This window comes from Erpetoichthys calabaricus, chromosome 17, assembly GCF_900747795.2.
Source record: "Erpetoichthys calabaricus chromosome 17, fErpCal1.3, whole genome shotgun sequence".
Lineage (NCBI taxonomy): Eukaryota > Metazoa > Chordata > Cladistia > Polypteriformes > Polypteridae > Erpetoichthys > Erpetoichthys calabaricus.
The window spans coordinates 92658484-92674116 of NC_041410.2; the positions used below are offsets into that span (position 1 = coordinate 92658484).

At 40.7% G+C, this 15633-nt stretch overlaps 1 protein-coding gene across 2 annotated transcripts in view; it reads left to right on the forward strand.

Annotated features, from left to right (window-relative positions):
- Nucleotides 1–15633, forward strand: part of lrrk1 (leucine-rich repeat kinase 1) — a 143614-nt gene that overhangs the window by 67285 nt on the left and 60696 nt on the right. For both annotated transcript variants that reach the window (XM_028823589.2, XM_028823590.2), the window contains exons 9-12: nt 5211–5374; nt 6939–7076; nt 10954–11066; nt 13269–13336. In XM_028823589.2, the coding sequence (XP_028679422.1) occupies nt 5211–5374; nt 6939–7076; nt 10954–11066; nt 13269–13336 (483 nt within the window). The remainder of the gene's footprint in view (nt 1–5210; nt 5375–6938; nt 7077–10953; nt 11067–13268; nt 13337–15633) is intronic.

The following is a 15633-nucleotide window of genomic DNA, read 5'->3' on the forward strand; positions in this document are numbered from 1 at the left end:
GCAGTGAGCGAGAGAGAGAGAGAGTGCGAGCGAGCGTATATATATATATATATATATATATATATATATATATATATATATATATATATATATATATATATATATATATATATATACATATATATATATATATACATATATATATATATATATATACATACACAGGTGCTGGTCATAAAATTAGAATATTATGACAAAGTTGATTTATTTCAGTAATTTCATTCAAAAAGTGAAACTTGTATATTAGATTCATTCATTACACGCAGACTGATGTTTAATCAAATGTTTATTTCTTTTAATGTTGATGATTATAACTGACAACTAATGAAATTCCCAAATTCAGTATTTCGGAAAATTAGAATATCAATTAAGACCAATGCAAAAAAAGGATTTTTAGAAATGTTGGCCAACTGAAAGGTCTGAACATGAAAATTATGAGCATGTACAGCACTCAATATTTAGTTGGGGCTCCTTTGGCCTGGATTACTGCAGCAATGCGGCGTGGCATGGAGTCGATCAGTCTGTGGCACTGCTCAGGTGTTATGAGAGCCCATGTTGCTCTGATTGTGGCCTTCAAGCTCTTCTGAATTGTTGGGTCTGGCGTATTGCATCTTCCTCTTCACAATACCCCATAGATTTTCTATAGGGTTAAGGTCAGGCGAGTTTGCTGGCCAATCAAGAACAGGGATACCATGGTCCTTAAACCAGGTACTGGTAGCTTTGGCACTGTGTGCAGGTGCCAGGTCCTGTTGGAAAATGAAATCTGCATCTCCATAAAGCTCGTCAGCAGCAGGAAGCATGAAGTGCTCTAAAACTTCCTGGTAGACGGCTGTGTTGACCTTGGACCTCAGAAAACACAATGGACCAACACCAGCAGATGACATGGCACCCCAAACCATCACTGACTGTGGAAACTTTACACTGGACCTCACGCAACATGGATTCTGTGCCTCTCCTCTCTTCCTCCAGACTCTGGGACCTTGATTTCCAAAGGAAATGCAAAATTTACTTTCATCAAAGAACATAACTTTGGACCACTCAGCAGCAGTCCAAAGGTGAGACGCTTCTGACGCTGTCTCTTGTTCAAGAGTGGCTTGACACAAGGAATGCGACAGCTGAAACCCATGTCTTGCATACGTCTGTGTGTGGTGGTTCTTGAAGCACTGACTCCAGCTGCAGTCCACTCTTTGTGAATCTCCCCCACATTTTTGTTTCACAATCCTCTCCAGGGTGCGGTTATCCCTATTGCTTGTACACTTTTTTCTAGCACATCTTGTCCTTCCCTTCGCCTCTCTATTAATGTGCTTGGACACAGAGCTCTGTGAACAGCCAGCCTCTTTAGCAATGACCTTTTGTGTCTTGTCCTCCTTGTGCAAGGTGTCAATGGTCGTCTTTTGGACAACTGTCAAGTCAGCAGTCTTCCCCGTGATTGTGTAGCCTACAGAATTCGACTGAGAGACCATTTAAAGGCTTTTGAGTTAATTAGCTGATTAGAGTGTGGCACCAGGTGTCTTCAATGTTGAACCTTTTCACAATATTGTAATTTTCCGAGATACTGAATTTGGGACTTTCATTAGTTGTCAGTTATAATCATCAACATTAAAAGAAATAAACATTTGAAATACTGTACATCAGTCTGTGTGTAATGAATGAATCTAATATACAAGTTTCACTTTTTGAATGGAATTACTGAAATAAATCAACTTTGTCATGATATTCTAATTTTATGACCAGCACCTGTGTGTGTGTGTGTGTGTGTGTGTGTGTGTATATATATATATATATATATATATATATATATATATATATATACAGTGGTGTGAAAAACTATTTGCCCCCTTCCTGATTTCTTATTCTTTTGCATGTTTGTCACACAAAATGTTTCTGATCATCAAACACATTTAACCATTAGTCAAATATAACACAAGTAAACACAAAATGCAGTTTTTAAATGATGGTGTTTATTATTTAGGGAGAAAAAAAATCCAAACCTACATGGCCCTGTGTGAAAAAGTAATTGCCCCCTTGTTAAAAAATAACCTAACTGTGGTGTATCACACCTGAGTTCAATTTCCGTAGCCACCCCCAGGCCTGATTACTGCCACACCTGTTTCAATCAAGAAATCACTTAAATAGGAGCTGCCTGACACAGAGAAGTAGACCAAAAGCACCTCAAAAGCTAGACATCATGCCAAGATCCAAAGAAATTCAGGAACAAATGAGAACAGAAGTAATTGAGATCTATCAGTCTGGTAAAGGTTATAAAGCCATTTCTAAAGCTTTGGGACTCCAGCGAACCACAGTGAGAGCCATTATCCACAAATGGCAAAAACATGGAACAGTGGTGAACCTTCCCAGGAGTGGCCGGCCGACCAAAATTACCCCAAGAGCGCAGAGACGACTCATCCGAGAGGTCACAAAAGACCCCAGGACAACGTCTAAAGAACTGCAGGCCTCACTTGCCTCAATTAAGGTCAGTGTTCACGATTCCACCATAAGAAAGAGACTGGGCAAAAATGACCTGCATGGCAGATTTCCAAGACGCAAACCACTGTTAAGCAAAAAGAACATTAGGGCTCGTCTCAATTTTGCTAAGAAACATCTCAATGATTGCCAAGACTTTTGGGAAAATACCTTGTGGACTGATGAGTCAAAAGTTGAACTTTTTGGAAGGCAAATGTCCCGTTACATCTGGCGTAAAAGGAACACAGCATTTCAGAAAAAGAACATCATACCAACAGTAAAATATGGTGGTGGTAGTGTGATGGTCTGGGGTTGTTTTGCTGCTTCAGGACCTGGAAGGCTTGCTGTGATAGATGGAACCATGAATTCTACTGTCTACCAAAAAATCCTGAAGGAGAATGTCCGGCCATCTGTTCGTCAACTCAAGCTGAAGCGATCTTGGGTGCTGCAACAGGACAATGACCCAAAACACACCAGCAAATCCACATCTGAATGGCTGAAGAAAAACAAAATGAAGACTTTGGAGTGGCCTAGTCAAAGTCCTGACCTGAATCCAATTGAGATGCTATGGAATGACCTTAAAAAGGCGGTTCATGCTAGAAAACCCTCAAATAAAGCTGAATTACAACAATTTTGCAAAGATGAGTGGGCCAAAATTCCTCCAGAGCGCTGTAAAAGACTCATTGCAAGTTATCGCAAACGCTTGATTGCAGTTATTGCTGCTAAGGGTGGCCCAACCAGTTATTAGGTTCAGGGGGCAATTACTTTTTCACACAGGGCCATGTAGGTTTGGATTTTTTTTTCTCCCTAAATAATAAAAACCACCATTTACAAACTGCATTTTGTGTTTACTTGTGTTATATTTGACTAATGGTTAAATGTGTTTGATGATCAGAAACATTTTGTGTGACAAACATGCAAAAGAATAAGAAATCAGGAAGGGGGCAAATAGTTTTTCACACCACTGTATTATATATATATATTATATATAATATAATATTTACATTCAGCTCGTACAGTCCCGAACAGACTAATTGTATTTACATACAATCCTATGGGGGGGAAATTACTTCGGCTCACAACCATATCGGGTTGCGACCAGAGTTTAGGAACGAATTACGGTCGTGACCCAAGGTCCCACTGCACATTGTTTAACAAATCAGTATTTTAATTTTTTTATATCGGGCTTAATAGGTTTTCCTTTGGATGATTCTTTAAGCATTTTGTTTTGTATTAACTGAGCGTTTCCTAACCTTTTGTAGCTTCACAACCCAGTGTTTTCACGACCCACCTGGAGTTTGGGTTTATTGGGGGGGTTCACCACCCCCCTCCATGAATTTAGCTTGATCGTCTAAGTGGGGGGAGTGCAGTGATCCCTCTCAGGGGTTAGGGATGTCATCTAAGATCCACCTACAATGCTGCCACTGTAAATCAAGCACAGTCTTTATTGCCAGAAGGGATCTTCCTCTGTTGGGCCCTTGAGCAAGGCCTTTAACCTGTAAATTGGGGTGCGGTACCCTGGCTGACCCTGCGCTTTGACCCCAAAACCACGAAAGGTCATGTGAAAAGACCATTTCCCCTTTGGGATTAATAAAGGATGTCAAATCAAAATCAGTTATCCAAGCGGTGAGGAAGGGGTGTTTTGTTCGGGAAAGGCCGCGGTTCACCTGCAAAGCCACCATGATCTAAAAACAAAAAACCATATTCAAATAATGTTTAGTGCTCTAGACTCATTCATTTTGAATATTCGTAATTCTTCCTTTAAGACGACTGACTTTGGGCTATAGATTTACAGCAAGTGAAGACCAGAGAAGAGTATTAAGATCAAGTGTGATGGTACAAAGATTAAGTAAGGTGTGGCCACCAATGTGTGGCACCCACCTGGATGATGTAACGACAGGCATTATTGTGCCAGTACGCTCACCACACTTCAGCTATTAGGTGGTGAAGGGGTGAGACAGAGAATGATTAGGGGACCAGAATGGACAAGGCCATGCCCAGGCATCTTTAATGACCACGGAGAGTCAGGACCTTGGTTTTATGTGTCATCCAAAGGATGGCATCATTTTTACAGCACAGTGTCCCTGTCACTACGCTGGGGCACTGGAATCCATACACAAACCATGGGTTACGTGCCCCCTGCTGGATTCGCCCAACATCTCTTCCAGCAGCAACCCAAGCTTTTCTCAGATTGTTTCCCCTCCATGTACTGGCTGGGCCTGAACAGGCTTAGTGTCAGGTGGAGGACCTGTTCTGGACCGCAGGTGGTACAGCTTACTATTTCCAAAATCTGGATAGGGAGTATCAGAAAAATGACTTGCTCTAGACCAGTTAAGCATGCATTTTTAGGACAGATTTGCCAGGCTGCTCTATTTAAATGTAGATAAAAAACAAATGTCAGAGAGAGAATATTCAATCGTACCGTAAGCATGAGAATAATAAGACCACAAGCCCTCACCTCATGCCTTGACTGCCAAATCACTCTCTTCACTTTCTGTCAATAGACTGATGGTACTTTAATCTTAATGTGTGTTGGTCCCAATTATTGATGTGATCAGACTTCTTATAACTTGACCTTTCTCACAAATCAATATCAGTGAGAGTCTCCTTGGCCCACTAATAGGAGTTTGCGTAAAAATTTGTGTTGAATTTTTAAATGCACAATAATGTTTAGGGTTACTGTTAAGAATGGTATAGTCATTTTTTATGGCATTATCTTATAGTATTTTTATATTTATTTCATGAAGGTGTCAATTGGATAGGACTGCGTAAATTAGAAGAACTTGATGTCTCGGATAATCTTCTTGCAGAACTCCCTTCTGTGTTCACGCAATGCTTCAAGTCTCTCAGTTACCTAAATATCAGCCGGAACAAATTAAAAGCGTTTCCTGTTCCGTGGGCATGCCCCCTGGTGAGTAATCCTAGTGGACTGTTGTATTCCTAATTAGTTGACGCGAGTTTGTTGGTTGGTGATTTGCTGGTACACTGGTTAGTGCTGCTGCTGTTTTACAGTCCCAGGCGCCTGGGTTTGATTCTTCTCCTGTGCAAAGTGTCTGTTTGTTTATCTCTGGATATTTCAAAATCCTTCAAAGATGTTCTTTCAAGGTAAAATGTCACCACTAAATTGCCTAATGTGAGTGAGTGGGTGTATGAAAATGCATTGCAGGGGTCTTTCTTGCTTTATGTCCATTGTTTCCGGATTAAGCTCTGGCTTTCCATGAGAATGTATTTGACTCAGCAGATTATCAAGAGGGTAGATGATGTGACTGAATGCATCTTTGTGGCCATTACTTGTAGAACATAATAACTTTAATGTTTTGAGAATTATGGTTGCTGTTGTGCACTTGTCTTTCTTGTATTTACATTAATGTTTTATTTAAGCTACTCAAAGTCAAACCCAAACCAGCCGGTGGTGTTAAAGCAGTAAAGTAATAAGTTAAATTTAAAAAGATTTTTGCTTTGACTGCATATACTGTGCCGCTCATTGAAATTGTTATACGGGGTAATTGAATAGTTCATAGATTTTGTGTTTTTTTAAAGTATTCTCCTCCAGACCACCGATATATTTATCAAAGCAGCAAAGCCACTTTTGGATGAAAAGATGGACGCTCTGATTTGACGAAGTTCTGCCTTCACATAATTCTAAATAGTTGAGAGTGTTCATTTTCATTTTTTGCGAACAGAAGATAGAACTAGTTTCTTCCCCCCAAAACCCAAACACATAACCATAAATACATGGATAAATGGCCAAGTAGTGAGGCAGTAGATGGTACTGCTTTATGGACCTTCAAAACTTTATGTTATTTTGGAGAAATTAGATGGATAGGATTAGCAAGATTTGTTGGGATGAATGGCGTGTTCACATTTAAGTACTTCTGATGTTCTAGATTTTTCATATTCTTGCAGTCTTCTCAATAGTCCAAATTTTGACCATCAGTTAAAAATTTTGTAGCAAATTTTGCAGGCACTTGATACCTGTAGATGTGTTTGATCAAAATCCTCTGATGTTATCAAAATTAGATGTGGAGACTGACAGCAATTGACTTCCCTTCTAATGACAATGAAATGGAAATAAGGTTTATGGAAAATTGATAAATATAAATATATAATGTGGCAAATGATCATCCACTCTGATCACCGTAAATACAATTTTTTATGGGGGACTATAAACAACAAAATGACCAACTTCAGCCATTTGACATTGACTCACTGTGTGCATAAATCCTTTCATTTTAGATGTCTTGTGTCTTTTAGCAAACGCACCTAATCTGGTGAAGGTTGCTGAGGGTGGCATATGTCATGTCGCCATCGTTTCCAACCTGAAAGACTGAGATTGATGTTGAAAAGAATCTGTAGCAGCTGAACCCCTTTATATTTAAGAGCCTAAAGCTCTACTACAATAAATCTGAAATAACTTAATGAGACTTTTTTAATATTGTAGATGTGTGACTTACTTGAATGTCTTTCTTTTTCAGAAATCTTGTAAAGTCTCTTCAAATTTCATTGAGGACATTCCAAACTCCCTGACCATTTTTTGGAAAAATTATTTACAAGAATTTGATATTTCCAGTAACTGCCTGAAAAGTGTGCCAGCTTGTGTCTTCCAGTTGGAAGTGAGTATCAACATGGCAGAAAGTGTTAGTAAAGCAATTAAATTGTGAAACTTTTAAATTGGTAAGTCATTGTAAGTTTTAGCTACTGGAATTGTTGGCAGATCCTGACAGTAATAGCAGCTACGTACTGGTGGATGTGGAATTTGAATAGACGAGCAATCATGTAATAACTCTAATCCAAACTGAGTCATAAACTGCCTACATTCATTTTATAAGAAAATGTGTTTTTGAGTTGGAGTTATATAAAGCTCTCAGTGGTTGGTATGCATACAAGTAGATCTGTCTTGACAATAAAATAATGAGTGATGAAAGTGCTGGTCACTCGATCATATGACCGCAGTACTGCCCTTCAATCAGAATGCCAAACACTAATAAAGTGTCATTTGGGGGGGTCGGGTGGGGGTGTATGTATGTGTATATATATATAATAATAGTAAAAGAGAGACCGCCACAGACAGACACGATACCAAATGTCCATAACACACGTGTTTATTTACACAATCCAGTTCTACTGACTCACTCACAACTACTCAGTCCTTTTCTCTCTTCGGCCGCCTCCACTCCTCTCTCGCTAGCTCAGTCTTCCTCCTCCTGAATGGAGTGAGGTGACCCTTTTCATAACGCTCCAGGTGCTCTGAGATGTTCTTCTGGCAGCACTTCTTGGTGTGGCGGAAGTGCTGTCCTCCAGGGCTTGGGAACTATCCAGACGCCTCATGGACCATGGACCCCCTGATGGAAACCAGGGGAGCTGCCCTCTTGTGTCCAGGGGAGATATTGCCCCTCTCCCGGTCTTTCCCTGCTCCAGGCGTCCTGGTGGGGCAAGGTCCCTGGTCATCTGCCTATACAGGGTGTGTGTGTGTGTGTGTGTATGTATGTATATATATATATATATACAGTGGTGTGAAAAACTATTTGCCCCCTTCCTGATTTCTTATTCTTTTGCATGTTTGTCACACAAAATGTTTCTGATCATCAAACACATTTAACCATTAGTCAAATATAACACAAGTAAACACAAAATGCAGTTTTTAAATGATGGTTTTTATTATTTAGGGAGAAAAAAAATCCAAACCTACATGGCCCTGTGTGAAAAAGTAATTGCCCCCTTGTTAAAAAATAACCTAACTGTGGTGTATCACACCTGAGTTCAATTTCCGTAGCCACCCCCAGGCCTGATTACTGCCACACCTGTTTCAATCAAGAAATCACTTAAATAGGAGCTGCCTGACACAGAGAAGTAGACCAAAAGCACCTCAAAAGCTAGACATCATGCCAAGATCCAAAGAAATTCAGGAACAAATGAGAACAGAAGTAATTGAGATCTATCAGTCTGGTAAAGGTTATAAAGCCATTTCTAAAGCTTTGGGACTCCAGCGAACCACAGTGAGAGCCATTATCCACAAATGGCAAAAACATGGAACAGTGGTGAACCTTCCCAGGAGTGGCCGGCCGACCAAAATTACCCCAAGAGCGCAGAGACGACTCATCCGAGAGGTCACAAAAGACCCCAGGACAACGTCTAAAGAACTGCAGGCCTCACTTGCCTCAATTAAGGTCAGTGTTCACGACTCCACCATAAGAAAGAGACTGGGCAAAAACGGCCTGCATGGCAGATTTCCAAGACGCAAACCACTGTTAAGCAAAAAGAACATTAGGGCTCGTCTCAATTTTGCTAAGAAACATCTCAATGATTGCCAAGACTTTTGGGAAAATACCTTGTGGACTGATGAGTCAAAAGTTGAACTTTTTGGAAGGCAAATGTCCCGTTACATCTGGCGTAAAAGGAACACAGCATTTCAGAAAAAGAACATCATACCAACAGTAAAATATGGTGGTGGTAGTGTGATGGTCTGGGGTTGTTTTGCTGCTTCAGGACCTGGAAGGCTTGCTGTGATAGATGGAACCATGAATTCTACTGTCTACCAAAAAATCCTGAAGGAGAATGTCCGGCCATCTGTTCGTCAACTCAAGCTGAAGCGATCTTGGGTGCTGCAACAGGACAATGACCCAAAACACACCAGCAAATCCACCTCTGAATGGCTGAAGAAAAACAAAATGAAGACTTTGGAGTGGCCTAGTCAAAGTCCTGACCTGAATCCAATTGAGATGCTATGGCATGACCTTAAAAATGCGGTTCATGCTAGAAAACCCTCAAATAAAGCTGAATTACAACAATTTTGCAAAGATGAGTGGGCCAAAATTCCTCCTGAGCGCTGTAAAAGACTCATTGCAAGTTATCGCAAACACTTGATTGCAGTTATTGCTGCTAAGGGTGGCCCAACCAGTTATTAGGTTCAGGGGGCAATTACTTTTTCACACAGGGCCATGTAGGTTTGGATTTTTTTTTTCTCCCTAAATAAAAACCACCATTTACAAACTGCATTTTGTGTTTACTTGTGTTATATTTGACTAATGGTTAAATGTGTTTGATGATCAGAAACATTTTGTGTGACAAACATGCAAAAGAATAAGAAATCAGGAAGGGGGCAAATAGTTTTTCACACCACTGTATATATGTATATATATATATATATATATATATATATATATATATATATATATATATATATATATATATATATATATATATATATGGAAGAGAAGGTCTTTGATACGGTTTGCATATTTGCAGCTGGAGATCCACAAAGGGAGATAAAATGAATCACGTATCATAAAGTAGTTTTTATTCCTGAGCTTTCAACCCCTGCCAGGGGTCTTCATCAGAGGATAATGCTATATAATTTATATACACACACCATTATAATTAATGTGGTGTTTTTTGTTATGCATTGTATCCAGGAACATCATGCTTTAATTGGTGATGTATCAGATGCCATCATATTTAAGAGCTGCACAGCGCCCTGTTTATACTCCACATAATGATAGACTCTTTACAAGGTAGAGCACAAATATCATTTTTGTTGAGAATTTCAGATTACTGAGACTTCTGGTTTGACCTTCTACAAAGGCTTACCTGCTTGATAGACTCCTTCCTAGTCTTACTCTATTTGTTTAGTGGTAGAGTTTTCAAATCTTTGCCACCCCCCAAAAAAAAACGAGTAGCATTTAATTCTATTCATGGAAAGTGCCTTCTCCGGTCTCGCACACGGTTGATAGCTCCACATGTCTGGTAAGTGCTATAACAGGGCCTGTTACCATCCCACTTGTAAAACCTTTGATAAAGGCAACTCGTGCCTTGACAGCCAACTCACTCTCTTTATTTTCTGTCGATAGACAGATGGTACTTTGTTAACATCCTAAGGGAAATGCACTTGCTCCAGCAACAATACAGTCTGGTGGTGGAGTAAAATGCTGTATAAATGTGGGGACATATTGAGGCTAAGGTGGCTGGCTGACCGACTCAGGACACTTGGAATTTGGGCTGAGAATTTTTGAAAATTCTTTTCTTCTCTGAGAGAACTGCACATGGACTCATTTTCTCATGTCTGCTTTCACAAATAAACAAACCTGTTATGTCGTGTTTACATAAGAACAACAGGAACTGAATCTTTGGCCTCGGCTGACATGCAGACTATACAAGCCTCCTCCAAAAGGTGAATTTACCAGAAGTGCCTGAAATGTAACAAAAGTATAAAAGCAACAGACGGTCTAGTGCGCATATTCTTTTTCTATCCAAATTTCATAACTGTTTTAATCTGCTTTTTGAGCGCTTGAAAACTAAAACAAAAGTGGACCACCAGTTTGCAGGTAACAATCCATGTAGGTTTGAAACGCATCAGAAACAGATGCATGTTATGAAAAACAAATACATGGTGTCAAATTGCAATTTCTGGTGTGCCTGCTGTTGTCAGTTGATCTTTAGGTGAATTCCTAACTGATAAATGGATCATTCTGCCTTATTATTTTTTTTCTTTAGGTTTTGGCATCCTTGAAACTGTCTGGAAATCAGTTGTCATCCTTACCACCTCCAGATATATGGACATGTTCTCAGATGAAATTACTCGATTTGTCTAAGAATCACTTTGGGAAGTATGTGTAAATTCTTTCTACCAAGCTGCTCTATTGCCAAGTTCAGTTTTAACCAGTTTCTGGGTTAATCCTCTTTTGATCAGTTACAGTAAGTGTAATAATTTGATGAAAGCTCTGGCAGCAATGTGATGTGATTAATCTCTGAATACGCTTAAGTGAAGTTCACGAGTCACAGTGGACAGTGCAGCTCCTTCAGGCATCCACTGTTCTGGGTTTCGAATCCCACTTTATGAAATCGTAACATTGAAAGTACTGTTGTTTTAAAATAACTGACCTGCATTACCTGGATGTTGGCAGTGCTGTGATTACATGTTTATCCTTTCCTGATTCGCTCTGCTATTGCTCATATTTGATTGTGAACATTAACCAAAAATCTAAATTGAGATTGGATGGATGGATGGATGGATGCCCTCTTTTTCCAACCCGCTGAATCCGAACACAGGGTCACGGGGGTCTGCTGGAGCCAATCCCAGCCAACACAGGGCACAAGGCAGGGAACCAATCCTGGGCACTTGAGAGAAAAAATAAATTTTTTTCTTCCCCAAACTTATTTATCTAATGAATGAAGTAATCCAACACCAACCAGCAGTTTGTGAAAAAGTAACTGCCCCCCACCCTGCATTTAAGAAATACTTGGGTGACCTTCAGCTGCACTGATTACAACCAAATCCTTCATATAATTCAAAGTGTTTGCAGTAAAATAAGAAATCCTAAACAGGCTGTGGTGTTATGGGTCCACAGCTCTTCCAGCAAAGGCCGTTTTATTTTAAATAAATAAATAATCGCCGCGCTCGCGGCTTAGCGAGGGGGCGTGGTGGCTGTAGCGAGCCGCAGGGCGATCTGCGGTGTGGGCAGTTTTCACCTAAGTGCACAGGTGGGAAACTGCCCACATCCATGATTGTTCCTGTGGCTAATGGGCTGCAGCTGCCATGTCCTCCCCGCATATATAGCGAAGCGCGAGCCGGTTAAGGGGGGAGAAGAACAGGAAAGAAAGAAGTAAAAGAAAGAGACTGAAAGAAACTGAGGTTGCAGGAAGGAAGAATGGAAGGGAGAGAGAGCGAGTGCGCCGGTGCGAGTGAGTGAGTGAACAAGCTCACAGCAGCTGAACAGACAACCTGGGTGTGAGGCCGACACCCCAGGCGTAGTAGTTGTTGTCGCTCCCGCAGAGCTTTATGAAGGACAGGAGTGACGAGAAAGTGGATGATTCTCCACAGAAGACCGCGGGGAATCGGGACTTGGGAACATGGTGTCCACCACGTGAGAGCCTTGGCCGTTGGTAGATTTCCCAGGTCACTGTCAGGGTAAGCCGACCGGAGCCGAGGATCGGAAAGGCTACTGACAGTTGCAGTAGGAGCAGGTAGAAGGCCAGCTGCAGAAAGAGTGTCTCGCCTGTAGAGCAGCCCAAACGGGAGTAGCAGGGGGACCGCCAGAGTAACTAAGAAGCACCGGGATTGTCATTTGTTTTTAAAGACTGCTTCCTGTAGATGTTTGAACCTCGTTTTAAAGGATTGTTGTTTTTGTGTCTTTTAACCTCCAGGTTTCTTTAATGGATTGTTTATTTATTTATTGAACTTTGAAAACTGCACTATTGCACTTTTGATTTGTTCTTTTAATAAAAGCACTTTGCACTTTAAACATCATCCCCTTTGCTCAATTGTTTATTAACTCACTGTCTAGCTCATCGGTGACATTACCAATGGTGTTGGGTTCAAGAGCTCCCTAACAGGAGATGGGAGCATGTTGCAGAACCCGCATCGTCACACAGGCAAATACTTTTTCACAGCACTGTGCATGAATAGAGAATTTTGAATTTCAAATTGTTCTTCCTTTTCGGTCAATCATTACAACTACAAAAGTCTAGTAAAGTGAACGGATTGATTTAATACTTCCTGGTGTTGTATGAATCAGGATCTGATCAAAGGAAGCCATCACAGACTTCATTTTTTTTCCCTTTCTTTATTGAGGCACATTTTAATGAACTTTGTGTCTGAAGGTAAAGTTTAAACAATCTCTTGGCTGTTCTAGCAGGACAGATGCAGGATAAGTGATACTGAATAAGATGTTTTATCATTGCGGTGATGATGGTCTGATTTATTAGAGGATTTGGGTAACAAAGACACATGTTAAGATGGCCTTTTGGAAATCTGGTAAGACATGGAAGTCTGCAGAAATCATAAATACATCTTTGTTCATTCCTTGTAGGACAGACAAAGGATCAAAGCTGCCAAGATTAAGTTTCTTAACTACTTTGAGAAGAAGCTCAGATCCAGGTAACGTGAGATGACATAATGGCTGCTGTATGCCTGTATGGGAAGTGTGCTTAGAGGCTTGCTTGGAAGATACTTTTTAAAAAAATATGTGAATGGAAAAGCTCATGTGACATCCTAATTATTAATGGCCTGAGTGACGCATCTGTTTCATGTCATTTATATTTCTGATAGTCTTTTGACTAGCAAGTGTTTGTTGGATTATCTGCATGTGTTTTTTTTTTTTTTTTTTTTGGTTGTCCCCGGTTTTTTTTTTTTTATTACAGTATCAGTAGACCAACAAAGAGGACGAGGAGAAAATCTACTATCTGGCTAGCATGATAAAAGATGGTGCTCTAATAGCAACCTTGTACACCCAGAATAACACTAAGAGGATTAAAAGTGTGTAAGGTCAGGGGATAAACAAGGGAGAGCAGCAGAGTACAAAGTAAATCAGAAAATGCCCAGTGGTTCTCGTGGCCTATCTGTATGAGTCTTAAGATCTTAAAAACCTTAAAATGTAAGAAAACGAAAAATAAATCGCACAGAAATGACTGCTACATTCAAGCACAGATATAGAAATTTGTAGATTGACACAAAAAAGCCAGACACTGGGAAGTAAGAGTTCGCTTGACAAAGGCAGGAGTCCAGTTTCAAACCGAATGTAGGGGTATTGAGCACTGCCGTTATGGTGGTCCACAGAACTGAATTTGAGAGCCACCGTTTTAAATCTTTTTCTTACAAACTAGCATGCACATGAACCTGACACTGAAGTGGAGGATGCGCTTTAAGAGTCGTCATCATTTGCACCTGTGTCTCTACTTCTTTTTCTCCTTCTGGCTGCTCCCATTTGGGGTCGCCACAGCGGATCATCATCTTCCATACCTTTGTGTCCTCGTCATCTTGCTCTGTTACATCCATCACCTGCATGTCCTCTCTCATCACATCCATAAACTTTCTTTTAGGCCTTCCTCTTCTCCTCTTCCCTGCCAGCTCTATCCTTAGCACCCTTCTCTCATTGTACTCAGCATCTCTCCTCTGCACATGTCCAAACCAACACGCTCTCTCTGACTTTGTCTCCCACCCATCCAATTTGAGCTGACCCTCTGTCCTCATTTCTAATCCTGTCCATCCTCATCACACCCAATGCAACTCTTAGCATCTTTAACTCTGCCACCTCCAGCTGTGTCTCCTGTAACACCGTCTCTAACCCATATAACACAGCTGGTCTCACTACCATCTTGTAGACCTTCCCTTTCACTCTTGCTGATACCCGTCTGTCACAAATCACTCCTGACGCTCTTCTCCACCCACTTCACCCTGCCTGCACTCTCTTCTTCACTTCTCTTCACCAATCCCCGTTACTCTGTACTGTTGATCCCAAGTATTTAAACTCCTCCACCTTTGCCAACTCTACTCCTTGCATCCTCACCATTCCACTGACCTCCCTCTCATTCACACACATGTACAGTGGTGTGAAAAACTATTTGCCCCCTTCCTGATTTCTTATTCTTTTGCATGTTTGTCACACAAAATGTTTCTGATCATCAAACACATTTAACCATTAGTCAAATATAACACAAGTAAACACAAAATGCAGTTTGTAAATGGTGGTTTTTATTATTTAGGGAGAAAAAAAAATCCAAACCTACATGGCCCTGTGTGAAAAAGTAATTGCCCCCTGAACCTAATAACTGGTTGGGCCACCCTTAGCAGCAATAACTGCAATCAAGCGTTTGCGATAACTTGCAATGAGTCTTTTACAGCGCTCTGGAGGAATTTTGGCCCACTCATCTTTGCAAAATTGTTGTAATTCAGCTTTATTTGAGGGTTTTCTAGCATGAACCGCCTTTTTAAGGTCATGCCATAGCATCTCAATTGGATTCAGGTCAGGACTTTGACTAGGCCACTCCAAAGTCTTCATTTTGTTTTTCTTCAGCCATTCAGAGGTGGATTTGTTGGTGTGTTTTGGGTCATTGTCCTGTTGCAGTTGCGTCTTGGAAATCTGCCATGCAGGCCGTTTTTGCCCAGTCTCTTTCTTATGGTGGAGTCGTGAACGCTGACCTTAATTGAGGCAAGTGAGGCCTGCAGTTCTTTAGACGTTGTCCTGGGGTCTTTTGTGACTTCTTGGATGAGTCGTCTCTGCGCTCTTGGGGTAATTTTGGTCGGCCGGCCACTCCTGGGAAGGTTCACCACTGTTCCATGTTTTTGCCATTTGTGGATAATGGCTCTCACTGTGGTTCGCTGGAGTCCCAAAACTTTAGAAATGGCTTTATAACCTTTACCAGACTGATAGAACTCAATTACTTCTGTTCTCATTT